Source organism: Apis mellifera, linkage group LG10 (genome assembly GCF_003254395.2).
Source record: "Apis mellifera strain DH4 linkage group LG10, Amel_HAv3.1, whole genome shotgun sequence".
NCBI lineage: Eukaryota > Metazoa > Arthropoda > Insecta > Hymenoptera > Apidae > Apis > Apis mellifera.
In genome coordinates, this window is record NC_037647.1 from 9,904,595 (window position 1) to 9,931,035 (window position 26,441).

Here is a 26,441-nt window from a genome sequence, read left to right on the forward strand (position 1 = left end):
AACCACGATAACAAGAGATATTAACGAACGGATATCGGATCGAATCGGAGAGTTTCACAATTCTCTCGCTTCAATGGAATCGCGCACGATCGAGAGTTATCCATGTTACATTTTCTCGCGTCAAGATATCATATGTCGGAAAAGTAGAAAGGGAACGTACCCGTGGAAGCCGGTTGAGTGCAATTAACCTCGCAATAGGGAGCCGTTGGAGGATCGTAGCTCTTCCCGCGCCTCCGTAGCACCTGATTCGTGCAATTCGCGCAGATACCCGATCCGGCCAACTCCTCGGAACACGCGTGGAAGCAACACTCGTTCTCCTCGTTGCTGTGCAACGCTCTTGCTGCCTGTTCTCCGGTCTCGGGTATATTTGGATCTGAAATCATTCCGTTTTTTCTTTTTTTTCTACAAATCACATTAAAAATTATCGTTTCATCCCATCCACGCGTATATAGACACAGAATTCGATTTCATTTCCTTTCTTCCTCCTTCCTTCCTTCCTTCCTTCGTTGAACGGTGAATTAAAAGGGTGCCAAAAATATTATTACCCTTAATATTTTTGTGTTAATATTTTTTCAGTTTATATATTATATTACCTACTGTTAATAAGTCAGTGACGTATGCGTATGTTTTGCGTGTGATAGTCGAGATGATTTTAACGAATTAAAGAGTTACCTCTGCAAAGGAAAGTGGGTTCACCGGCGTATTGCGTGGGGTAGGAGGGGGCACGGTCGCCCGGGAGTAAGTAAGGGCAACGTTGCTCCACGGATTGGCAAAAGGATCGGCAGGGCCTGAGTCTGCTTCCTGCCCAGCTGTTGGAGCTGTTCAAGTCCTGCGGTTCCCCATGAGCAAAGTAAGGCACCAGGGAGCTGCACACCCATTTTCTATACGCTTCCTGCAATCAATGGAAGAATCGATCAATTTCTCTTTCAACCAGTTTTAATCGACGACTGAATTAATATAACATTGATAACAAATTAAACGATATTCGAAAGATGGAATCGAGAAGGAAAGGAAAAAGGAAATATCATCCGGACCCGCCCACCCGTTTTCGGGGTTGTAATATTTGAAACGATCAGAGGTCGGAACAGGCAATAAGGCAGGTCAGTGGCTGACCTACATATACTTTAAATATTACCCTTACTGCGCATCCTCTGAAGAGCGTGTTATAATTACACTCTGGTTGCAGGAAAACCCTTTTATTCACAGTGGCAACTTATCCTCGGCCGCCCTCTATTCGTATTCATTATTTCGCCTCTCTCCTCGCCGCTTTATTAAGTATTTCAACGTGCAAAGCCGTAAAGAAAGGGGAACATGGAACAGTTACCCGCCCTCCTCCCGTATCCTTGGCCTGCCTTCTTCTCCCTTGGCGAAACGAAATTCATAAATACGCTCGATAACAAGAATTGAAAGAATAAATTCTACGTTATTTATCTCGTTATGTACTCGATAATCTGCGATAATCTCTGAACTAATCCTTCAAAGAACTCCTCTCCGCCCCTTCACGATTCCTCTCACGAAGATTCGAGTCGAGAGTATCGCGCGATTATTGCCCGATTATCCAAGTCTCGCTTAATCGATTCGTGTGGCAAAACTGCACAATTGGCTGCAGTTTAGGAATTGCCCATTTCCAGTAAACAGTTCATGGATTCCCAAAGGACATTTACCACGCTCCACGATTAATCCTTGTCACGTTGCGGAGTCACGTTTTTCCACAAAATTTTGAAAAAAAGAAAAAAATGAACGTTTCAAAATCTCGTTTCAAAATATATACATATATATATTTTTTCAATCCGGAGAGAAGTGCGTTCCAAAAATTCCAATATTGCTTCCATTGTGATGTATCGTTTCGATTTCGATTAATATATGCTACTTTTTCACTCGAATCGATCTCGAGAGTCGATAGTTTGTACCTGTGCCAACTTCAGTTAACGCGAGGATAACTCCTCCTATCCTATCTGCATCGGTAAGATTTTTAAGGAAATCGCTGACTTGAAACGAGATTAGCCAAAAGCGTGAAAAAAAAAAAAGAAGAAAAAAAAAATTGCAAGACCTCTTACAAGAAAAAAAGAAATGAAGACGCTTCGAGACGCGTTTATTAGGTTATGCGTTCTTCGCGCCATCTGCGGTTGCCCGACACGTCGCGCGACATTGAAATTCGTATTTTCTAATTGGGACACATCATCCGTGTCGCCCGTGTCGCCACGCGCGCGAATGGTCGAAGATAGGGCACGAGACGAGAGGCCCTGCAAAAGTTTCGACTCGAGATGGATCCGTCCGTCGAATCGATTGCCTCGGTTCGTCGCACAGTTAACGAGGAGCGAAAGGAGAGATGGATTCTTTTTTCCTCTTTCCTTCTTTTTTCGGTAAGAATGGTAGAATGGCGTGGGTCGGAAGATGGGCAGATAGGTAGCTACACCTGAAGTACACTCCAAGTTGGTTGACCCAATTCCCTCCCAACCTCTGCCGAGCTACGTTCGAGCCAGATGCGGCACCCTCCTCTCTACTCCCTCCCCCTCCACCACCTGCAACGTCTCGTCGCCTCCCTCCCTCCTCCCCTCACGTCTCACGTCGTTCGCGACTCGATCACTCGAGCACCTCTCCCCTCCCCCTCTCCCTGTAACGAAGCAAAACTTTCAAACAATACGTCATTTTCCCATTTCCTCCCTACCATTGTCCCTCGTGTTCGATGAATTATACGAAAGCATCCATTGGTATCAATCTATTCCCATTCCAAATCCTTGGTCCGTGGTTAAATCGTGCAAATCACGAAGAGGGGAGGAGAGGGAGGGGATTCTTAATTCGCGAATGATGCGCGATTGGAAAAAAAATTCACGCGTGTGTGAAGGGAGAGAAATTGAATTCGAGGATGGAAAGAGAAGAAGGAAAAGAAATCGGAAATCGGATACAACAGTCGGATGAATGATTCGTTTTGTTCGCAACAAACTCGCGATGACGAGGTACATTTCATCCCGGTGATGGACCGCGTATTTAATTTCTTTTCACCGGGACTAATGTATATCGACTCCAAATTCCTTTTCTTCTCGTTCTACTTTCCTTCCTTCCCCCTCCCCCTCCCCCCTCCCGATATATAGATGATATAACACGCGAACACAGTTGAACGGACACGTGTGCGCGCGTGTCCTCGCGTATTTTTCCCCCCACTCCGTATTCGCATACGGAGAGTGTGCACGCGCACACAGATGTGTGGCACAGAGTGTGGCGCATTACACAGAGACGCGATCTGTAATTCGGCCTGTCATTGTTCACTCCGGATTCGTGACATTAATTTATCCCTCTTTTCGGAATACGTTGGAGTAATCCTTTGTCTCGGTCAGGCCGTCGAGATCAAAGACGAGGGGGCTTGAAATTAGTAATGCTCTTTGCCCGAACGATTCTTCTTCTTCTTCTTCTTCTTCTTTTCTCTTTTTTTTTTTTTTTTTTAAACGAGTCCGCCGTCGCTATCTCGACGAATAACAATTTAATTAAAATCGATTTAAGATCGGCCGAAAATTCGAACGCGTTTGTTTTTTTTTTTTTTTTGAATGAGAATCTCGATCGCGGCGACCGTGACACAAGCGAGGAGAGGAATCTTCAAGTTGACCTAGCGTAGGTACGTGCCAATCTCCCGGTGGGAAATTTTCAAATGGCGCTCATGGAACCGGAAACCGTACCCTCGATTCTGGTGGTGTTTCTCGTTTACCTCGTACTTGGCTCATGAACGAGCTTTTCAGGCCACGAGTGCCATACTTGGCGGGTACGCCAGATTAATTACCTCCAACAGAGAGTCCAGAGCAAGAAGAAGGATACGTTGGATTTGGAGATTAAACGGGGAGGAAATGGACAGTTTTTTAAAATCGCAAATAGCAAGAGAATCATTCATTTCTTCTGATATTCGAAACTTTTGATATCGTTTGTAGTTTGTATAATTGTAAAAAAAAAAAAAGACACGGATGGATATTCGTTTATTAACGAGAAAAAGGATTTTATTAACTAAACTGAATACATTGAGAAACAATGATGATCGTCGTCGATGATCATCGTGTAACAAGAAAAAAATCAAAAAAAATAATGGATGAAAATTATTAAACGATGATTTGGATAGCTCTCTGTGACAATTCCTTCTTTTTTACAATTTAAATATATAATACAATAATTTTCAAAGAAAACAAATGCCACGATAAATTCTATTGAAAAACCATTGTACAATATAACTGTTTGAAATCTCTTCCGAATCTCTCGAATCACTCGGTGGAATTAAAGAAAGTATCTTTCTCTCCGGAGGAACGGGAAGACCGGCAGAAAAGATGGGAGAAAGAATGAAAAGAAATAAGAGCGCGGGAATTGAAAGGAGAGGTGCAACGAGTGACAGAACACCGAGGAACAAAGTGGTAGATGCCTATTGGAGATCCAGAGAGGTGGAACTGCGTTGTTCTTAATGTTCTGTGTCGTTTGTCGTTTCGTCGTGTATCGAGTAGCGGATGGAAGAAGGAAGGAAAAGAGAGAGAGAGAGAGAGAGAGAGGATGAAAAAAGAAAAGGAGAGAAGAGGAGCGGGGAAGGTTAGAACAGCTCAAATGGGGTGACGGTGACGGTGGTGGCGGTGGTGGTTAGCGGTTGCAAAAGCAATGCCCTTAGTCGCGGTGACCTGGTTACCTGGCCCATATCTGTGCCACCGTACTAGCAATGCTACCCCAAATCCTACCCCTCCTCGAACCAGCTTCCACGTCCTCCTATACTTTCTGCAAGCTCGTCGTCGTGGTTTCCTCCTCTATCACTCGTTAATCCTACTTTTGCGCGTTCATATTTTCCGCGATCGCTCATCGTATTTTCGTCCTTGATCATCTTTTCACCGTGTATATTATTAATTACATTTTTAAATTATCCCATTGATGGATCACATGCGTGAATATACGTTAAATGGTTGGATACTGTAATTTTAAAACATAAACTTTTTAATCCGTTAACGATTAACGAATTTGTTTTTTTTTAAATATCCCAATTATAAAAAGTTTCTAACTATTTTGCTTAATACCTTTTTTTGCAACGATTCCTTTTTCTACGTTAAAAATGCGTCCTCATATTAGACCACCAATCAACGGTTTTAAGGACTTTCCTATTAATTAGTCCGCCTATTGTTTCACTCTACTAATAGGTAACACTTCTTCTCTCGCCTTTTTTCATGTATTGTTTCACTTAACTACGATAGTCTTGAATAAACGGTTTCGTATAGTACAATGTTCAAGCACCTTTTCTTTCCAGAATCAATCGAAAAATGGAGATATTTGTAACGTTGATGTGATAAACTATACACCTTTCTTTGAATTAGAATTGATTAAACATGATTAAATGACGTTAAAAGATTATTAAATAAAAAGAAAAGATTTAATGTTAAAAATAAGAATAAAATATTAAGAATTAAAACATTTACTTAAAGATACAAACGTTAATTAACATGAATATCGTATTATAATAAAAATGTAAATTCATCTCGAAACGTACTGTCAAATGTTCGATGAGTATTCGGAGGAAATGTATGGTTATGATACAATCAAGAAAATGTTGACAAATATTGATTTTTTTCTTTCATGATCGACTTTTTCCAATATACCATATTCGAAATTTGATCGAGTATAAATTTATATGTTATATGTATGCATAGATTTCATTAACGGATAGATACACTCATATCACATTCGAACACATCCGAATTTCAATATTTCTGGTTACTCGATTGCTACGCGTCGAATCTCAATTAATTTTACTTAGAAAATGAAAACACTGTTCGATTTTCCAGATCAGTATTTTTTTTTAAACGAACCTTTGTTAATTATATACAAAAATAAGTTTTTGTTTTATTTCACACAAAAATTAAAATTATATACGAACTAAATCGACCAATGGCATTTGAGTGAAGTTGTTTCAGGAAACAAAAGCGATATATCGATATATCGATTAAGTTGTTCGCTTGTTTAGACCATACTTCATATAATTATCCTATTGGGTGACGTTAAAATTTTTACTTTTTAATTGGAACACATCATCGATTATCATAAAAAGTTTATTATAAAGTAACGAATATCAAAAGAACAAAGTTATATTTAATAATTAGTTTTTTGGCAATGAAAAAAATTATCTGATTGTTGCCACTATCACTAATGTGGTTTCTCAAGATCTTTGCACTTCTTTTTTCAAGTAGGTGCAATTTTACGAGTAATCCTCCGACAAACGGAAAAAACATGCAGTTACACCCTTATATCTTGACAGGGCACTACTTCTTACCGAGACAATTGCTTGGAAGACAGCCGGTAGCAAGTGTCGCTTCTCTGGCCGCACAAAGGCTCGAATAACTCCGAACAAAGAGTGATAAAGTATGCCTCGTGAACACAACGTTTTTTCTTTTTTCGCCGGTTTCATCCCGTTAAGTTCTAATTAACGAACAATTTGTCGAGCTTTTGTTTAATTTTTCTTTACAAAACAGAGCTTGTGATTCGATTTATATAAATCGTGATACATAGTAAATCGAAAGAGTATGAAAATAAAAAAAAAGAAAAATAGTTAATTATTTTTATGGCTTTTTTTTTTAGAAACAATTCGATTCAATATGATTTTATTAGAATTGATATATTAGGAATATAATAGGATTATAAACAGAGGGCGGCACATATTCGTGTCACGGTCGTTAAGTGAACCCGTTTATGTCAAACGATGTAAGTACTCGTACATATATCGGTCGTAAACGCGTCCGCTTATTAAACTTCTGTATTACGGTATACATACAAGCCGTAATGAATTTCAACGATTGACAAAGAGACTGGAGAATCTTCGATATCCGACTTATGTGAAAATTGAAGACTTGTATTCTAACGATTTTTATGGTTTATATTGAAACATAACCTTTAAAAATGATCGAAATTAAAAATATCGAAATTAAATTAAGTTTCAATTTTTTTCCGATTCTTAATATTCAAAGGTAAGAATAATTCTATTCTACTTTTTTTTAATTTATCTTAATTTTATCTTTTTATCTTTCGATATATGAGCAAAAATTACGATTTTTATTATCCGTGAAAAGGTTAATAGATCATGGTATTCTCTATCTCAAAGGACTGCAACGATGCTGTTGTAGTCTCGTAAAAACTACCCAAGGGAAAGAGAGCTAGCAATCACCGAGAGCATCGTTCGAATCCCACTTGGGACTGGTAACAATCAAGCAGCAATTCCGTTGAAAAAGACAATAGGCATTTAGCCAAACAAAGAGAAATCGTGTGACGAGAATTCGTTAAAAATTCGTGTAATGTATATCAAAAAATCTTATATAAGAACGAGCATTTTATAAGAAGTATAACGTATTTTCGCATTAATGCGAAATATTATTTTCATTGTCTATAGAACGAAACGATTTTCATTTATATATTTCCTAATTTACTTAATAAAGCAGTGGTTCTCAATGTAGGTCGTAAAATGTTTTTAGGTTAATTAGTTATTTTTAGTAAATTTATTTTTTTGTATTTATTTATCTTAATATATCATAATATATAAATTGATTATATTTTCTACAGGAATATTAGAATAATCTTTTCGTTATGCGTCTCAAAGTGTCGCTGTGACAAAATCGTATTAATATAAAGAATTGAAGAAGTGAAGTATGAAGAATTTAAAAGAAGAAGAGAAAAAAATTTTTAAAAATTAAACATATTTGTTATTTTCACGGCAAAAAAAAGAGAAACAAGATTATTGAAATCGATTCAGAGATCGCGTTGGTGGTTATGTTTTAGCTATTTGCGTTAAAGAGACCAGAACGTGAAATGAGAATCAATAATCGAAAGAAGGATGAATACGGATGCGGTGGCAACGTGATGTAGCCACGTGACTTAGGTTTACCCCGGTGAGAGAATTTAAGGACGTGCATTGAAATAACGAATGTACAGATAAATATGCATACTTATATACATGCATTGTATAATTTCTAATTATTAATCGATTCACTAATTTTTTTTTACGATCAATAACGCGAAAAATTCTTGATAAAAAAAAAAAGGTTATTTCCCTCCTTTCAATAATCTCACAATTTTATCTTTTATAGGTTTGCATCGAAACGAATAATCTCTGTGCCTTACTGCAGGGTTTAGCGAATGTTTGCAATAAGGATGAAGTTTCTAAACATGGTCGTCCTATTTTCTTGAAATCATTCGTACCTGAATACTGACCGAACTTTAACTGGCTTCGATTTGAAAGGACCCGCGTTCCCTTAGGTATTTCCAGATAGAACTTTTCGAATATTTACGAACAAACGAGTGTGTCTATATTGGAAATATCGCCAGGGAGCTAAATCAGAAATTGAGGTATAACTAAATATATCCGTACCATTCTCAGACATTCGTCATTTCCTTCCATCTTTTTTATTGAATTTAAAAAATATCCACGTAGCAGACAATGAACAGACAGGAAATCGATTCGGGGTGAGAACGATACATGCGATATACGATACACTGAAAATTAATTTTGTAGGACGTAGAGGAAGGAAAAGAAACTGAAAAAAAGAACGACAAGACGTTACCGGTGAAGATCTATGGTATCGAGGCGATATTAAACCGAACAAGATAACACTCTTGGAAAAAGTTCCTGGATATATAAGCTAGCTTATCAATCAAGCTGGATCCTGGTGGTAACAAAATCGATTTATTTCCCTTCGCTCACTGAAAATTTCACACAGTTATGTAAGTCTATTTAGCTTGTAATTAATAGAAGATTGTTTTTAGGAAGATAAGAAAAAGGAACGATTTTCGAGATGAATTTCACAAGTGGTTACCTCTAGTGGTCGAAGGAGGAAAGTTTCTAATTTTTAGGGAGAGACCAGAGAGTAACAATAGCCATACGGTCTGGTATTCCCCAGACGCTCCTCGCATCATCGATCCTATATAACCTAACACAGTTTCTTCTCTCATCCTCTGCTATGGTATCACGGAAAAACCATGTTATTGCTAACCTTCTCGCTTTCAACGTTGTCTCGAAGAAATTACGCTTTTTCTTTCGATAAGGCGAGGCAAAGAAAAAAAATTTGCCACGCCTTTGTCGCTTCACTGTTGTTTCACACGATCAAATATTGTTTTCACACTCCTAATGTGCAATTCTGACCTTAGCCTATTTTAATCATCGCCATTCAACATAATCGGGGAAAAAAAAACGTTATCTTCGATTAAACAAAGTTTTATTAGTTAAAAGATATTTGAATCGAACAATGCTCGTTTTTCTTCTAATTAACGCGATGCGAGAGAATGTTTCTTTCATCGACGTATCGTTTTCTTCTGATTGAACGAAAACATTCGTTTTACGATAGAAAAGCCTAATTTCCGTAACACAACCCGTTTCATCTTGTATCTTTGACTATGTGAAAAGGTTCTTTGTTTTCATAGCGATGATAAATGCTTATCATGGTGCAAAGGTAACCGTAAAGGTATCTGGTAAATGGGTATGTGGTAAATATGGAGACATCGTTGCAAAAGGGTACAATATCTTGAATGATCAAACTTCAACATCGTGTATAATCTATCATTTATTTATCATTTCTTTGTTGCAGCCAAACTCGACCCGATATTGCAATAAATCGTGCAAAACGGTTTTCTAATTCCTGAAAAATTTTAATAGAAGTAATCTTTTTTAACGATGAAAACTATGAATAGAAATTTGATCGATAAATAAACGGAAATAAGGGCGAAGTATATTTGGATACATAAAGGTAAAATAGGATAATTCGTATAACGTATTAAAACTTTTCCTCTTTTCTACGTTGCTTCACCGTATCGATCGAGAAAAGTCTTTTACCCGCTGGGTCACACGGAGACGAGAACCGATTGTTTACGGATTCTATCCCCTTCTATTCCATGTCTATTGAAATTTCAAAAAATATTTTATTCGTTTATTGTTTAATCTGTATATATCTAGTATAAAACTTAAATATAATTAGATACAGATATGTATAACTATATTCCCTCTGAATATAGATCATTCATTACATATAGAATGAACAGAGGTAGAGAAGAAATAGACTGGGGATAATGAGGACACGAGAATAAAAAGAATTTTATTTCATACTTCTTCTTTGTCGAATCAGTTCCTTCGTCCTAAACTGAAGGAATCTTAACCGAAAGATGCTTCAACCTCTGCGATATTGATCCGTATCCCATCCACATGGAACTAGAACTCTCCTCCAGTTTTCTTCTCTTATCGTTCCCCCCCCTACTTTTTACTTCTCTGTTATCCGATTCTCTATACTTTCGTTTCTTCTTTTGGTCCTTCAACTTCCATACATGTAACTCTTTCGTCTTCTCTTCCCACTTTTGTTTCTGCATCCTTTTCAAAAATTTTATCCAACCAAAAAAGAAGCTTTCTTCCTTCGAACTTTTCTATCTTTAGTTTTAAAAAACTTTCTCATTCAAAAAAGAAGAGAAAGAGAATTTTATGGGTATAACTGAAAGAAAGGAGAGGAAAAAATATCATCATTTCTTGAAAGGAAAACAAAACATGGAATTCAATCCACGTGTAAATTTATCAAATGAATGCTTTCATTTATTATAACAATTTATCGATTATTTTTTTTTCTTATAAAAAATTTTTCTGGTAAAATTTTTTCTAATAAAAAATTTCAATTTCGCAGGTTAAAAGACTACGGAATATTATATCTATTCAGATTCAAAAATCATTGTGTTTTTTTAAATCATGGAAAATTTGAATAACTGGGAAATTTTTCAATTAAACATCTAGTTGAGAAATTCTTGAAAATGATTAAAAATTAAAAAAGAGAGAAGAAAAAACTTTATTTTGAAGATAGACATAAATTATTCAAACAATTTACTTAAACGTGTTAGAAGTAACCATGAATATTGAAATAAAGATGAAGAGTTCTTACTACATATTTCATCACCTCATCATATACTATAATGTAGCGTTTTCCCAGTCAGGTATCCAAGTATCTACTTAGATTAAATGAAGTGGTACAGTTATGCTCAGACACGTGTGTGTATACATGTCGATCAGACATTATCAATTACATTTTTCAGGCTTAATTAGAGTCAAGACAACTACATAAAATGATTGTAATTTTTTTCTCGACGATTAATACATTGGAAGAAACGAAAAAAATACAACTTTGAAGAAAATTGAAGAATGGTACAAATGATTGGAATGTTCAAGGTAACGAAAGGAAAGTGAAATTTTCTTGAAGAGAATAGAAAGTTTTATCGATAAGTTTTTCTTTTTTTTTTATGACCTTAAATGTCCTCGAAGAACACTCGTCGAAAATAAAATAAGAACAGAATGCATCTAAACGTACTGTGTATAGTTCAGTAGTATCAGTCGATATTTTACAACAGGACCTGGAATATCGATTTGGTGGAACTTCTAGACACGTGGCACCGCCATTACGATCGATATTACAATAGATATCTCGTCGAAAGTATATTTCGCAAACTATTTACCTATACTATGGCCGAATTTCATCATTCGATTTGCAAAACAATGGTCAATACCCAAACAGGAGAAGGAAACTCGCGAGAGAGTCGAACATGTATAATATTGGAGGAAGAGAAAATGGAAGGAAATTCTATAAATAGGAATAACAGTTCATGCGGTAGTTCGTAATATCGAAGATGGATCAGATAGCATGCACTTTCGGCCAATTTTCGATTTAATTTTCGATATATTTTTTTTTTTTTTTTTACCGAAACGTCAGAACATTGACAAGGAGAAACTGAATAATGAAAAAGAAAAATGAGGAAGAAAAAAGTATCGAGGAAAGTTGATTTTTTCGTAATAGAGGTATCAAGCTTTTAATCCTCTTATTTAGACATGGTATGGAAAGAGAGAGGATACTTGTATCTGAAAGTGTGAAAGTAGAAGCGAGTACTCTTTGAAATATCGCGTGAAGGAACATAATGTGGAAAAATTGCGGTAAGTATGTGAGAAAAAAAAAAGATTGGTAAAAGTAAATTGAATACTATGATACTACCTTCCAATTTTATCTGAGAGTATGCCATGTAGGTCAGGATGGTTGTTTTCTTCGAGGATTTTCCCAATGCACGATTTTTACCTTCTTGCACTTGTCGTAATATCATCGAATAATAAGAAAGATAGACTATTGTATAGAAATCTGTTTTTCCCTTTCTTAGAGATTGATTTTTTTTTTTTATTCTTTCTTTCGGTGTAAGCATTATTCTCTTTTAAGTTTGCTTGAAATTTCTCCTACAAACGTTGCGAGATTTTTCTATCTTGCTTCGGAAAAAATAACAAGAGGAAAGAGAAATGGAAATCGGGATAGAAAATAAGATAAAAAGATCGAATGGAGAGGATAAGAAATTTAAAAGATTTTAAATTTCGATTGAAAGGATGTTTCGCTTAAGTTTCCGCGAAATCTTGACACGGAAAGAAGCTGTACAGCACAATTCTCGAGCACTCGTAACGTTAAAGTAGAGAGTAGAATAATAGGTACTTGAAACAGTTACGAAATGGCAGCTCAGCTAGATCTCGCACGCGAATTTCTTCTCGAGTGAAAACTATTTTGATGTTATTTTTATATGAACTCTATGTGATTAGAGGAAAGGAATAAAGAAGAAATAGTATTTTGCAATGATAATGATAAAATATTTTTTTAAAAATTGTACGATGGAGAGCAATGACTGAGATACCGATTAAAGTAATGATCGATATCGTATTAAATCCTAACCAAATATCTAACTTGGAATGATCACGATCATAACTTTATAGCGATAGCGATTCTCTAAACGAAAAGTTTTAACAGGGATATCTTAGACACGCGATGGCACGTTTAAATTACGTAGAACCCAAATACAGAGCAGTGAATCTGCAATCGTAACAGCTCTACGCCCGTGTCTATAACGTCCCTCTATTGGCGTTGAGTAGCTACCGAGCGAGGGCAATCTCGCTATTGATTGCACCTTGCATCCTCCCGCCCCTTTCTCCTGCCGCGATCCCCTCTCCGCGACCATCCTTCGTCCATCCCAACCCTCAGGGCAACCCCTCCGATTCCTCTTTTTCTCTACTACTTTCCTCTTCCCTCGACTCTTTTCGATTCGAATTTGCCCCAAGCCAAGGGCCGAGAGACGCTCAGGAACGCACATTTTATTCTTTTATTTCTTCGACGCAACATACGGTTTCGATTATTAACTTTATACAACAGAAAGTGAAACCATTTTTTTTTTAAATTACAATATTACAATAAAATTTGTTTATAGAAACAAAATGTCCGATTATTTGAATTGTCGCTGAATGTCACTGATAACGTATAACAATCGCGAATAGCTTTAAGAGATCGAAATATAAAATCGGATATGAAAAGAAAGGAATTTGTCCTGTGTACTTCAATAATACGAAAACTTGATACGAAACTGATGCATTAATTTTTCACTTAATCTAATATAATCTAACCTAACCTCATCTCACCTTGTTCCGTCTTCCGATTGGCCGAAATTATTACGGATTTTTATTTAGAGATATCGAAGAACAATGTATCGACTCGCGGTGACTCGCCCGAACTCGCACAGCGACGATCCCACTTTGACGTCTTGACGTCAATTTTGTTAATTAATTCGCCTTCATTAAAACGATCGATCGAGAGACTCGGGTTGACACATTAGTTACACTTCATCACCGTGAAAACTCGATTTAACCGCTTAAAGATTTATCGGGGACAACCAGTCTCGTCGACTTGTTATTGCAACGAAAAATTTTGCGCATTTATCGCACACATTTTCTTCAATAAAAAAACGAATTACAATTTTAAGAAAAATGGTTTCCTGTAAGATTGAATGTTTACGATTTGGAAACTAGAGACTATTTTGAGTAACTCGAGAAATGCATATTTTAGGTTAGGTTAAAACATGCGCAAAATTTCTTGATATTTCAAACTGTGCATAACTTGAATTTCTAATTTTAATAAATTTTAATAAAATCTAACGAGTGATCGATCTTATTTTCACGGCATACGTGACATATGCACAATTATGATATTATCAATACGTTGAAAAGATAAAAAATTTTCGATCCATGATAGTAAACGTGATTACGCTAATTGCAGGTCGCGAAGCTTTTATGACGCATTTACAATCGATACATTCAGTATGAAAGTTGAAACGACAGAGCAACGAAGCCATTGTTTTCTCATAATGTATAGCGACTGCAATCGACACTCGATACATCACTGTATAAAAGATTAAAGTTTCAGCGGGAAACGTCACGTATTGGATTATTTTGTATTTATATTTTACAAAAAATTATCATAATAGATATATATTTTAAAAATAATATAGCTCTTATATTTTTCTTTCAGGACTTTACGATGATTTATAACCTACGACGTCACGTCATGTAATCATAACCTCCAAAGAATCCAAAGAAAGTATTTTTTGTCGGCAATTGTTGACAAACAAATTTCTTGAAAAGAAAAAAATAAACAACTTTATTTCAGGAAATTTCGTTACTCAACGATACGAGGGAACAACTTCGAAGAATTCCGTTTAATTATTCAATGAGCATACTTGACGAGAAACATCGATGCGCACAAATGAGGGGAAATTCCGGACAAAGGAGGATATATAGAACGCGTATCGGAAACGAGATACTCGAAGGAAACACCTAGCTCATCGGGATAATAAGGAATATGCTGGTAGAGTCACATTCATCCGCATAGTTTGTTACCAATTACCCCAAGTGTCCACCTACATCGAATTCTAGACGAGAACCGAGACACCAACACCGTGTCGTTGAATAACATGTATGCATAACTTGCACAGGACACGCGACCTATACATTTATACACGCGCCTATCCATGTGGATATTCAGAGATATATACATACGAAACGAACGAGGAATAGGAGTGGCCGTATACTGCATCGGACAGCTTGCAACTGCGTATATTATTCATCGGTAATAATCATTCTCCAAAAATGTAACCAACCATAAACAGCTTTTTGTACTATCGTACAAAACGATCTCGATCGAAAATCGTTGTTATTCTTGCCATTGAATTCCCGTCGAATATTTTATTCGTTTATTATTTGACAATTTTAAAGAGTGCACGTTTCGAACCGATAACGAAGGGAAAGAAAATATTCCAAGTTGTCGAAGAGAAGTTCGTTTGGTAAAAGGTGGGAAGAAACTTAATCTTAATATCGTGTATCGTATATCCTCTCCACATTTCCCAACATTTTTTGCAGCATCAAGTTTCCCCCAAGGAACGTTCGACTAAATTATTCGCTTTCTTCAGCATCTCTCTCTCTCTCTCACTCTCTCACTCACATCATTTTTCCCCTTCTTTCTCCCTACTCCTCGCAAAACGTTTTTTCATTTCCCGCCCAAGTTTTTCTTCCCACCTACCACTTTCTCATTTTTAACTCGGCAAACGTCGCCTGCCGATTTCAATAGATACATTTCCAATCCGTTATGTGGAATAAAACCGTATCCCCTGTGGATGGAGGATTATTTTTAAAAGAGTAGAAATTATATTAATATTTTTCACGCGTATACTTTCTTTTTCCACCGAAATTAATAGTTATTCGTAAGAGTTAATTCGCTGTTGCAAACAAGTCATAAGCAAACTAAGCTGCCATAAGCAACCAGTTTCGCCAGCGACGGTTGACTATACTTGACGTTTAATCATTAAACCACTTCGTGCGCGTCAACGTGTTCATACGCGCGTGTATATACATATGTATATACATATCTACATACATGTAGCAAATAATGAACGATTAGATTGGAGAGGCGCATTTCGTGTCGCGTTCTTTTTCTTTTTTTAACGAAATCAAACTCGAAACGACAATTTATTAATCTTTCTCTCTTTAACATTCTCTTTTACATCAGCAAGGTGGTTTATAAGTGTCAACCGAACGAGCACATAACCTCTGATACTTTCGTTCAAAACTTGGAAACGGTCGCAAGTTTGACGTGCGTTACGTTCAATTTCCAAAGGTAATCGTTATCAAACAAAACGATCCGTCATTCGGACAGCGGTTTCGAGAAGGGACAACGGGCCATTAACAAGGTTAGGATTTCCCTCTGCCTCTGACAATCCGTGTGTATACTTTGCCTGCCATCTCCATCGTACGTATATACACAGAGGTTGAGCGAAGCAACGCGTACGCGTAAGCGCCGGCGCTAGATTCAGAGGAGAGAGTAGCAATGACCTGGCTGCCTGCAACTGCAGCTGCAGCTGCGCCGGTCATTCTATTCCGTGCACCTGCACTTTGCGACCTTTCAATCCTCGAATTTAAATCCCGTTAAATCCTATCGGATTTCTTGGATCGCGATTTCTTTAAGAGTCGATGATTATTTTTAATCGTCCATTTTTATTCATTTTATTCATCTTAATGCAATGGAAGAGTAAAAAAAAAAAAAAAAATCCATAAATTGAAGCAGCGAAAATTCTCGAGCCAAGGTTCCATTCTTCGCGTGAATCGCGTAAGTAAATTTCAATAAGAAAAAAGAAAAAAAAAAAAGAAGCGATATAAAAGCACGACACGTGACTGATAACGTGTGACGCAATGTTCAACGCACTGGAATATCTGGAAATTGATTTCCTATACGATAAAAAGGGAGAAAATTAGGTTAAAAAATAATTGCACGAACTCGTTGGAAAAAGAGGGAGATCGATAAGGAAGGATGCGATCGAACAAGAGGTTGGCGGACTCTTTGGAGATTGCTCGATCGATCGAGTCGTGTTCTTACAACAAGAGATACAAACGGTCTCCAAAGATTCTCGAGAGAGAAATCGGACAGCTTTGAACGATAAAATGAAATTCACGTACAAATCTATGTTATTCCCCGAAGTATGTTCAGAACAAGGGGATCGATCTCGTGAGAACGTGTTCCGTAATTAGCTGTCTGAGAAACGGTCCAATTAATTGGAATGCTTGATACGTTAAGATCCTCGATATCCTTATCCTTACGTTCATTTATAATTAGATCATTTTGGCCTATCGGCCGTTATCGACCGAGCACCGAGAGACCGATTCAATCAACGATACGAAGTTCCAGTTTCGTTCGACGAAAAATAAGTTAATATAAAAAGAATTAACAAAAGGGAACGAAATTAAAGAGGAGACTGGCTCGTGTATCGTAACCGATATCTTAATCATTGTCCAACACATTTTCCTCCCTCCAATTTGTAGGTCAACGATCCTTCAACTTTCATCGAACCAACGGAATTAATTAATTCCTTCTCCTTTTTTTTCTCTCTCTCTCTCTCTCCAAACATTTTATCGAAACGAAAGATAACGCGCTCCAAGCGTAGGTAATAAAAATGCGAGGGTAAGAAATTTTCGACCATGATTCGTGACAAAGGGAGGCACGTCACGCGTTTATATTATGCGGATCGAACAATCTCTCTCAGGAGGGGAGGGGAAAAGGGATGGAATACACATCGAAACAGGTTGCATCGGGCAAAATATGGAAATTGAAATAACGAAGAACGAAGAAAACGAATCATCGGCTCATACATATGTATGTAGAGGATAATAACACAGTGTCTGAATTCGACATTAACTCCGGAGCCGCAAATGGGGCGAGCGAATGGCTGTGCTAATCGTTTAAATCGATATCGCGCTCGAGTTGGCATCCACGTTGCCCGAGCGCCTCTTCTTCCGTAAATTTCTGTCGGCTCGAAAACTCTCGACGCGATCAGTCGGGGAAAAATTTTCCTTTCCACGTTTCGAATTAAAGGATCGTTCGCGTGGAAGAAACGATACATTCAAGCGTATCAAAATATCGTTAACGAGCAATCGAATATACGAGTTTTGGCAATGCTTTGACCGTCGGATGCGGAGACGAAATAATGGATTGGTTGTACGTGCGACGAATATCTCGAAACAAAGACGACTTGGCAAGGATTCGTTCGTGAGAAAGAGAAAAAAGAAGAAAGGGAAGCTGGAAGAGAAATTGAATCCGTTCCTAATTGCGGGATACGTTCCATGACCAAACGCTTATTAGCGTTGATTGTGAAAGAGATCGTTCGCCAAGGTAATGCAAGTCTCTTGCCAACTACATTCCGTCTGGCAAACAACGTTTTTTCCACTTTCTTCCCTACGTGTTTCGCGAAAACACACTCGAAGGGGAATGATTCTTTTTTTCTTTCTTTCCTTCTTTTTAACGATAGCTTCTCGTTTATTAATATATATCGAGAACCGATATTACTTGGCAAGATGTTTGCAACCGATTTTACCTAGGTCAGCCAAGGAATAGTTGAACTATGAAAAAAAGAAAAAGAAATATATATATACACATACATACATGTGGATAGAAAATGGAAAAGAAACAAATGGAAAAAGGAGGAGAAGAGCATGTGCGGCATCTCTTACCTTGCAGTGGGTGCAGTTGAAGATGACGGAATAGGGCTGTGCACAGTCGTATCGCGCGACCACTTCCTCGAACCCACAATGCAATTTTGCGGCTAACGTATCGACGTGCAACAGCTTGTCCAGGGCATCGGCGCACTTCTGGCCACCGTTTAGCACATTCTCGAGCGGACCACCCTTGCCAGGTGCCAGGGCGTTGACCACCGCGTGATCGCAGCAGTGCCGCAGACGCAGCCCGCTCATGAACCAATATCGATTCTCCCTTGGGGTTAAAGTACTGGCCCGGCCAAAATCATCCCGACAGATGTTCCTCTTGTGCGACTCCTCGAGATAAAAAAGGCACTGTTCCGGAACCGTTCGCACGCCCTCGCCTCCGTTCTCTCCTCCTCCCCCTCCTCCTCCCTTCCCCTCACTCGCGCCACCCTCCGCCGCCCCCCCGAAAGACCTCGTCGAGCCCGAACCGAACCGTCCCGATTCAACCGCCTTCTCCTCTCCCTCCCAGTAACAATTCCCGCTGACCTTCACCTTCTTCACCACCTCGAAGAACTCGGCGTCGACCCCCCCCTTCCCCCCCGCGCTCGAGCTCGCCACGCAGGGGAGAGGGCAATTCTTGGACACCTCGGGTGGATCGCAGCTGGCCTGGAGATCGGCCGGCGCTGGGCCGGCCAGGTCGCAGGCCGACAACCACGGGTTTATCTGGTTCACCTTCCACCTGTATTCGTTGTAAGGATGCGTGGATTCGGTGTGGGGAGGGGAGATCGCCTCGCGATCCCTATACGCTCGCGATCCCTCCCGAGCCTGATCGTCCTGCTGTTGCTGTTGTTCCCCGTGCCGGCGGCGATGGTGCCCGTCCTTCCCGTACTGCTCGACCTCACGAACCAACTGTTCACGCGCTCCCTCGTCCGATATCTGCCGATGTTGTTGCTGTTGGTGTTGTTGCTGCTGCTGGTGCTGTTGTTGAGCACGTTGGTGCGCGGCGACGCTCGAGGATAACAACAGGGAGGATGTCTGGGTGGCGTTGTGCCGGGGAAGGTTTTGCGCGAGGGATGAGGGATTATGGGCGAGATCGGGGATGAATTGTCCGGAGGGATTCGTGGAACACACGACAGGGCAGGCCAGTAGATACAAGATGAACAGCAATCCGTACTTTCGGCCGCACCAATTATTGTTGTTGTTGTTGTTGTTGTTGTTGTTGTTGTTCGATACCTTTGTTGTCGTTGGTCCGTTCGTCGAGAGTCTCGTCACGTTCTCGCCGCCACTTCCGTTGGTGATCGGGTTCCGTTGGAACCGGGCAGTGTAGTGGCTCTCGCGTTTCCCGCCGTTCGCACTCGCGCCGCGACTACCTCTCCCTCCCCAACAATTCAGCTCGCCGCGAAATTTTCGATAACGCTCTCCCTCCTCCCCACTGATACTTTCCACGTCCGCTTGGCTCGCCTCGTCCGTTTCTCGGCGAAACTTGATCTCTTCTTCTTCTTGTTCACCTCTGCGCTCATCCTCTTCGAAACGAAGATGCTCGGGGGACGACGATGCCTCGTCCTTATCATCGCGACAGCTCTCGATATCGTTCTCGTCATTGTAGGCAGTGTAAGAAAATGCATCGACCGAAGGAACGTTCGCGATACAGATTCGAGAGAAATTGACGGATTCCTCGAACGGATTCGCGCGATCATCCTTCTTCCACCTCGTTCTCGGTTTCCTGTTGCAACAAGATCGTGGCGACCTCGATCCTTGGGATGAAATAAGATGGTCGGTGCCGCTCCCGTCATCGTTCTCTTCGTCGCCTTCGTTACCGCCGTCACCTTCCTTTCCCTCGTTTTCGACGTTGAATCGATCGTTCCCTCGCTGTACGCGACATTCACCGCTTTTTTTCTGCAAAATATTCGTGAGCGTTCGAATGCGCGCGCGCACTCCGCTGCGGTAAACCGAGTCGTAAGAGACACGAAAGGCAGTGGCGTTTCTGGTTTCGGATCCGTCCCCGTGCTCGACAACCGAGCAACGATCAACCGACGAGGAGAATCGGCGGTGATAGGCGCTACCGTTCGCGACAACATCACGTCCCCGCTGGAGGATCCCGGAGCCGCGAGGGGCCGACGAGGCTTCGAGGGAACGAAAGAAAGATATTCCCTGTGCGGTGTAGGTCGTCTCCTGGCGCGGGGGAGGATGGAAAGGCAACGATCCCGAGCGGCGGTGGGCAGCGTTGCTCCAATGGTACGACGTAGATGGTCCCGCGAGCTGGGCCGGATCGAGCCGCATGGACGCAATCTCGGGAACGCTAGCGTCCCCGAAGGACGACGTCGATCGTCCCCGTCGAAGTCGCCACGCGAGCCGATCCCTCTCCCCGTCCTCTTCCCCCCACCGTTGCCTTCCCGCTCGCGACAACGATGATCCAAACTCGTGGTATCGGATTTGTCGTCCGGATGATCCCTGTTGCGATCGCGCTGCAAAAGGCCCCGCATCGCTGCGACCGAGGATCGAGGCTTTCCTTAGCTTCGCGCGTGCTACGCCCCTCCTCTCCTCTCCGCGTGCTCCGCGTCCACGTTTCTTCCGTTCCCGCGGACGGGTGATCACCGACGATTCCTTCGCTCTCTTTCCTCTCCTTTCCTTTCCGCTCCTTCTCGGTGGTAAGGTGGTGGTGGTGAATATCGAAAATGCGAAACAGGACGCTCCTCTCGGTACGATTACCAGGATACGTTGGCGATTCGAACGGGCTTGGTTCCAACGGGAAAATTCGCGACTCGAGTCCTCTGTCGTAGCCCCGCAGGTGTTTATCGTACAACCGATACGCGCACGATCGAACTTGGTTGGAAAGAAGGATGGGTGGGCAGCCTCGCGGATTATCGAGACAATGTTGTTTTCGAGACGACTCGTGGTTGGTGTCAGCCCCGCACGTAGATATCCCGGAGCCGATAGCCAGATGACAGCTGTCCGAGCGGCCCGGGTCGGCGGGGCCCTTAGAAGTCCCCCTGGAGGAGGCGGCCTTCTCCACGATCCCGGGGATCTCGATGATCTCGGCGGTGATCCGCGAGCCAACAGGCCAACTCGAACCGAGGCAACGGTACGGTGGAAACACTGAACGGCGACTCGCGCGGCAACGAGAGTAGCGGCAATAATAAGAATGGCGTGACCACGCGTTCCACCACGCACTCGGGGTTCTCGTGCCACCGCCGCCTCCGCCTCCGCCGCCGCCGCCGCCGCTGCACCCGGCGATCCACCGCTTTCGCCTCTTCTTTCTGCCGCGCCACCTGCGCCACCACCAACTCCTCGTGTCGCGCGATCTCGCTCCTCTCCTCGGCCTCGGCCTCGCTCCCCCTCTGCTCCCTCTCTCCCTCGATCTCTCTCTCTCGCCCTCTCCCCCTCGACGACTTGCCCCGTTCCCGATTTCGATCCCGTTCCCGCTCGCTTTCCCCGTTCCCGATCGCGTACACCCGCTTCCTCTGCCGGATGGCAACCACCGATGCCGTTGCGGCACTGCGACCACGCCGGTAACAGCAGCTCTCGACCAGATTGACCAGCGAGACGGTGATGATTGTAAACACGACGACAACGGTTGTTGTTGTTGTTGTCGTCGTGACCGAAGTTGCGCTTGTGGTCGTTGTTGCCCCGGCGACGACCACGGCGACGGCGACGACCACGGCAGTAGCGACGGCAGTGGCGACGGCAGTGGCGACGACGACGCCGGTGACGATACTGCCCGTTTCGAGGACCAAGGAGAGCTGCGATCTCTCGACCGGCGAAACCACCTCGACACCGTCGTAGTCCCCCTTCCTTGGAGGCTCACCAGCTCCCGATACGGGGCACCGAGGTTCATGCTGCATCCTAAACACCCGGCTGTTCTCTCCCTTTTCCTCTTACCCCCCCCGCTCCGCCTCTCGCGCGGATGATCACGCTTGCCGATTACACGGCAACGCGTCCCACCGCGCCAATGACTATTTCAACAGCCACCACGTTGACAGCCTACGCGGTACCGACGTCGCTTCGTTTGCCCGTTGCCATTGCGTCGACTTCATTGGGGACACACCCCAACCAGGTTCGCCACCAGCCTGCCCGAGTACCCACCTTCCGCGAGTACTCTTACCTAACCTTTCCTCCTTGACCCCGTTGCGCTTTTCTCTCCTCTCACTCTCTCTCTCTCTCACTCACTCACTCACACACTCTCTCTCTCGCTCCCTCTCCCCTTCTCTTTCTCTCTTTATCTGTCCATCTATCTACCTATCTATCTATGTATCTACCTATCTATCTATCTATCTATCTATGTATCTATGTATCTATCTATCTATCTGTCCGTCTGTCTCTTTCGCTCGTTCCCCACAAGTCACAGCCAAGATTCGGTTCACTTCTTACCCGACAATACGAATTCCGACAAAATGAATTCTTATTCTTTTCTTTATCCTTTGTTATTGTCTCTCGATATATCCAACGTGTTCTTCTTCCCCTTCTTTTTCTTTTTCTTCTTTTTCCTCCTCCTCCTCCTCTTCCTCCTCTTCCTCCTCCTCCTCCTCTTCCTCCGCCTCCTCCTCTTCCTCTTCTTCTACTTCTCGCTTCTTTTTCGTACACAGCATACAAAAATTCGTTTCTATGAAGCAAAGTGAGGTTATGGGGCTATCCTCGACAAATGGTAGCGCGCACCAGGATCCGCGCGTGAGAGCTCGCGCGCGCGCGCGCGGGGGAGCGCGCGCACGGCCCTCTACACCGTGACGATGAAAATTCCGAACGATAGACGATGATAAGACCGTCGAATATTTCCTCCTTCTACGGGATATTCGCCAATTTCTTTCTTCCTCTCCGTCCCTCCGTCCTTCTTATTCTTCCGCTTTCTCGACACGAAGAAATTTCTTCCGTTCGATCGCTTTTCGCGTTTGATTCTCGCTGTATGCGTGATTCAACTGCTCACCTTTCTTTTTTTCTTTTTTTTTCCTTTTTTTTTTTTTACAAACTCGACGATTCCACTCGTGCCGTTTCGATACGCGAGACACTAGACGAGGCACAAAACGGACGGATCACGCGTCCGATCGGTTCACTCGGATATACCCGGAACGGATTTATCCACCGTTACGAGTATCGAATCTTAGCCAGGATTTCGAGAGACGAGTTGTTCCCAGAGAAAATTTGGATGAGCTGGATGGTGGTCGGTCCTCCTCGTGGCACCGTATCGTCTCGACCGTGGCGCACCTTCGAAATCGCGTCGTGATGCGTCGACTCACTCGGTCGAAGTGTCGTGAAAGAAGAATCGCACGCGCGTGCTTTTAATACCCAGCATGTTTCGACTATAAATACAGACGAGGTATAGGTATAGGTGCAATTCCGTTTGCTTAAACTTCGCTCAGTTTCTATTATGCGGGTCTAATAGGAGGTTTTGCGTGGACCAGCGCGCGACCCATCAACGTTTCTTTCTTTCTCTTCTTTTTCTTCTTCTTTTCTCTCCCTCCCTCTCTCTTATATCCTTGTTTTTCGTTTCTGTCGCACTGCTCCTCGTCCCGAGAGAGTCAAGAAATGTTTGGAATGGCGTGTATCGGCGTGAAAATTAACGTTTGGAAGGGAGCAACGTTTGGAACGTTTCGGTTACGATCGACGAATCCACTTTTCGCGGTTTTGGGCCACCAATCTTTATCGATGGTCGCGATGGTGGCGCGACCGATAATGATTCCGTTTCGTGAAAATGTTTCGATTTTTCTCCTTTCCCTGTCTCTTTTCTACCGTCTCTTTTCTTTCTTCTTTCCTTTCTTCCGTTCGCCTTCCCTTTCCTTTCAAAAATATTCCACGGGCGAAATTCTGCGTTCGTGGTCGCGCGAACTAAAAGCAAGCCTGCAACGCGGACGGCAGTTAAACCACGCAGCCACGCACGCACATACACACTTTTTTGGGGTCGTGCGCGTGACACGGAAACACCGACCCCGTAGCCGCGCACCAGCAACTACGCGCGGATCGTATAACGAACGTGCCGAGAGTCCCTCTTCGAGAGACGACGGAAACTTCGGTGCACCTTTAGTCTCACGGCCTGTCTTTCCAACTCGCACGCGCACACGCACACACACGCGCCGAAATTTCTCCCTCCGTTGATCCCCTCTCTCCGTATTCCCTACTCCCTACTCCTCTTTCCAGCCGATACTTTCCCCATCTTGCTCGTGCTTTCGTTTCACGCGATTTTCCTCTTTTAACCGCCCTTCCCTGCTCGCCATCGCTCGCTCCCTATTTAACTCTCTCCTCTTCTCTTTCTTCCCTCGCTATTACCGTTGCTTTCTAACCGATCCTTCTCCATCTCTTTCGGTTTCTATCTATCTCTCTTCCAACCACGTATTCGTGCCAGTTGTAATCTCGGGTGGATCTCTTGCGCGCGCGCCTCTATCTCGTCTCTCTTTCCACCCACGTCTCTCTCTCTCTCTCTCTCTCTCTCTCTTTCTTCCTCCTCTTCACGCAGTTATCGTCATCTATCCCCTTTCTCTTTCAACTCTCCTTCCCCTTATATCCGTCTCCGTTCTTCGGAAGCAACGCGACTCGTAGAATGGATCCTTTCTCTTCTCCGGGAAATCATCTATACCTCCGACCGACTATCAGCCAGTGATTATATTACCTGTAAGCGAAAATTTGCACGGCATGTCACCATGTGAATCGATAGCGGTATCGATATCATCATGATATCTCAAACATGTTCTTCATCACTGATCCAGGGATCGCGTGTTGCTTATTCCGCATTGACACAGAGCAAAAAAGTGTCGCGTGATCCGCCATCTTTCTTTTTATCATTCCCGTCCAGGGAGCTCCGACTATCTCCACCCCAAATGTCTGTTTCCCTTCGCCTCGATTCTATCCTTCGCTCTGTTCCCCTACTTCGACGACCCACGATGCCCTTGCCTTGCTATCAGCTTCGCGTTTATCTGTCTTCCTTTTTCCTATTCCCTTTCTTCTCTCCCTTTCTCGTTCATCTTTCCCCTTATTCGCTTTTTGGCTCTTCGAGCTCTCTCTCCCTCCCTCTTGCGCAGTTTCCCCTATCGCCGATTTTCCACCTCTTCCACCCCTCTTATCTCGCCGTATTTTTCCAACTAAAAACAACGGTACACACGTTGTCGGTTGCCTTCTGCCTTGCACAGTACGTCGCTTCTACCAACATCTACTTATTTTCTTTCTCTTTTATTCTCGATCTTTCGAGTTCATCATCGAGAATTTTTCACCAAAATTCCTTTGATTGTCCTAAAAAAAATTTTTCTTCGTCCATCTTTCTATCCATCGTTCAATTCTAACATTCTTCGCTTCCTAGTTTATTTGCTCATTATAAATTAACATTTCGTTTGTCATAATTTTTCTCGCTTATTATAAATTTCATAAATTAGTATTTATTATACATTAATTAATATTAATTGATATTTATTATGTACACTGTTTACTTGCTGAATCTTAAATAATATTTAAGAACAAATATTTGCAAAAAAAATGTTCACAGGACATCGCTCCGTTGGTATATCATGGTATTTGACAGTTGCGAGATGTTGAGTGACTGAAAAAAGCCCGCCACATCATGGTATCCTCGAATTTGATTTTGCGCCTTGTTTCTTGACTGACCTACTAATCGTAAATCCAATAAAAATTAATTCCAATTTATTTGAAATATTTTTGCAACATCATCTATCCCTTTTAATACAATATTTAATCAATTTTTTTTTATCTATTTGAAAAAAGAATTTTCCATTATCTATTCGAATGCTATTTCAAACAATAGCTATTGTATAAAGTTTATCTAATGATACATCACATTGCGATGACTATTGCATTTTAGCGATCTATATCTGCTTATTATAAAAAAGTAATCGACACATTTAAAGTTGAAAATCATGTTCGAAATATACCTGTCGACGATGCGGCATTAAAAGCACAGAGCGCATGTACCATGTTAGCATCCAAAGCGAGCACATTTTCTTGCGCACGGATACACGACGCATACACGAGAAGGCGTATCCTATCAAGGACGTTTCACAGCATGTCCATCTCCCTCTCCTCCTCCACTCTTTTGTACTTATTCCCCCACTCTGTACCAAAGTTAGGTCGGGAATATTACTGCGCATGACCACAAACGAAGGGAAATATTCGC

At 41.8% G+C, this 26,441-nt stretch overlaps 2 protein-coding genes and 4 long non-coding RNA genes across 21 annotated transcripts in view; 2 read left to right on the plus strand and 4 right to left on the minus strand.

The window, feature by feature from the left end:
* The window catches only part of LOC100576882, a 30,452-nt gene extending 9,807 nt beyond the window's left edge, over nt 1–20,645 (minus strand). Inside the window, exons 1-3 of the mRNA XM_006566073.3 lie at nt 18,365–20,645; nt 673–892; nt 161–373 (exon numbers count right to left, since the gene is read on the minus strand). Of these exons, the coding sequence (XP_006566136.2) occupies nt 161–373; nt 673–892; nt 18,365–20,614 (2,683 nt within the window). The 5' untranslated portion in view covers nt 20,615–20,645. The remainder of the gene's footprint in view (nt 1–160; nt 374–672; nt 893–18,364) is intronic.
* Nucleotides 899–2,025, plus strand: LOC107965051. Its single transcript, XR_003305402.1, has 2 exons — nt 899–1,100; nt 1,187–2,025. It is a non-coding gene; the product is annotated as an uncharacterized LOC107965051 (long non-coding RNA).
* Nucleotides 4,036–5,893, minus strand: LOC107965050. The gene is made up of 3 exons (XR_001704424.2): nt 5,498–5,893; nt 5,031–5,313; nt 4,036–4,926 (listed from the first exon to the last, which is right to left on the minus strand). It is a non-coding gene; the product is annotated as an uncharacterized LOC107965050 (long non-coding RNA).
* Nucleotides 6,067–15,014, plus strand: LOC102654089. Of its 16 annotated transcripts, XR_003305391.1 has the most exons (14): nt 6,352–6,366; nt 6,583–6,968; nt 7,071–7,289; nt 7,558–7,883; nt 8,082–8,340; nt 8,507–8,663; nt 8,758–8,954; nt 9,576–9,734; nt 10,653–10,956; nt 11,056–11,188; nt 11,282–13,877; nt 14,088–14,262; nt 14,340–14,675; nt 14,744–15,014. It is a non-coding gene; the product is annotated as an uncharacterized LOC102654089 (long non-coding RNA). The 16 variants fall into 16 exon arrangements; XR_003305387.1 differs by adding an exon at nt 6,067–6,190 and having other exon boundaries at nt 6,263–6,366; nt 10,653–13,877; XR_001704410.2 differs by having other exon boundaries at nt 10,653–11,188.
* Nucleotides 9,534–12,102, minus strand: LOC100578366. Its single transcript, XR_120289.4, has 2 exons — nt 12,003–12,102; nt 9,534–10,466 (listed from the first exon to the last, which is right to left on the minus strand). It is a non-coding gene; the product is annotated as an uncharacterized LOC100578366 (long non-coding RNA).
* A 5,151-nt stretch (nt 20,646–25,796) lies between the features above and the next one.
* LOC113219029 lies at nt 25,797–26,441 on the minus strand. Its single transcript, XM_026443142.1, has 2 exons — nt 26,200–26,441; nt 25,797–25,915 (listed from the first exon to the last, which is right to left on the minus strand). Exons 1-2 carry the CDS (start codon nt 26,413–26,415, stop codon nt 25,817–25,819), a joined length of 315 nt encoding a protein of 104 aa, XP_026298927.1. The 5' UTR covers nt 26,416–26,441; the 3' UTR covers nt 25,797–25,816.

What these genes read in the sequence shown, in the direction of transcription:
- LOC113219029 (XM_026443142.1), bottom strand. Translation starts at nt 26,415, where the DNA reads ATGCGCAGTAATATTCCCGACCTAACTTTGGTACAGAGTGGGGGAATA. An exon ending in TAATGCCGCATCGTCGACAG is followed by an intron (nt 25,916 to 26,199) that starts GTATATTTCGAA and finishes TACGATTAGTAG; the next exon opens with GTCAGTCAAGAAACAAGGCG.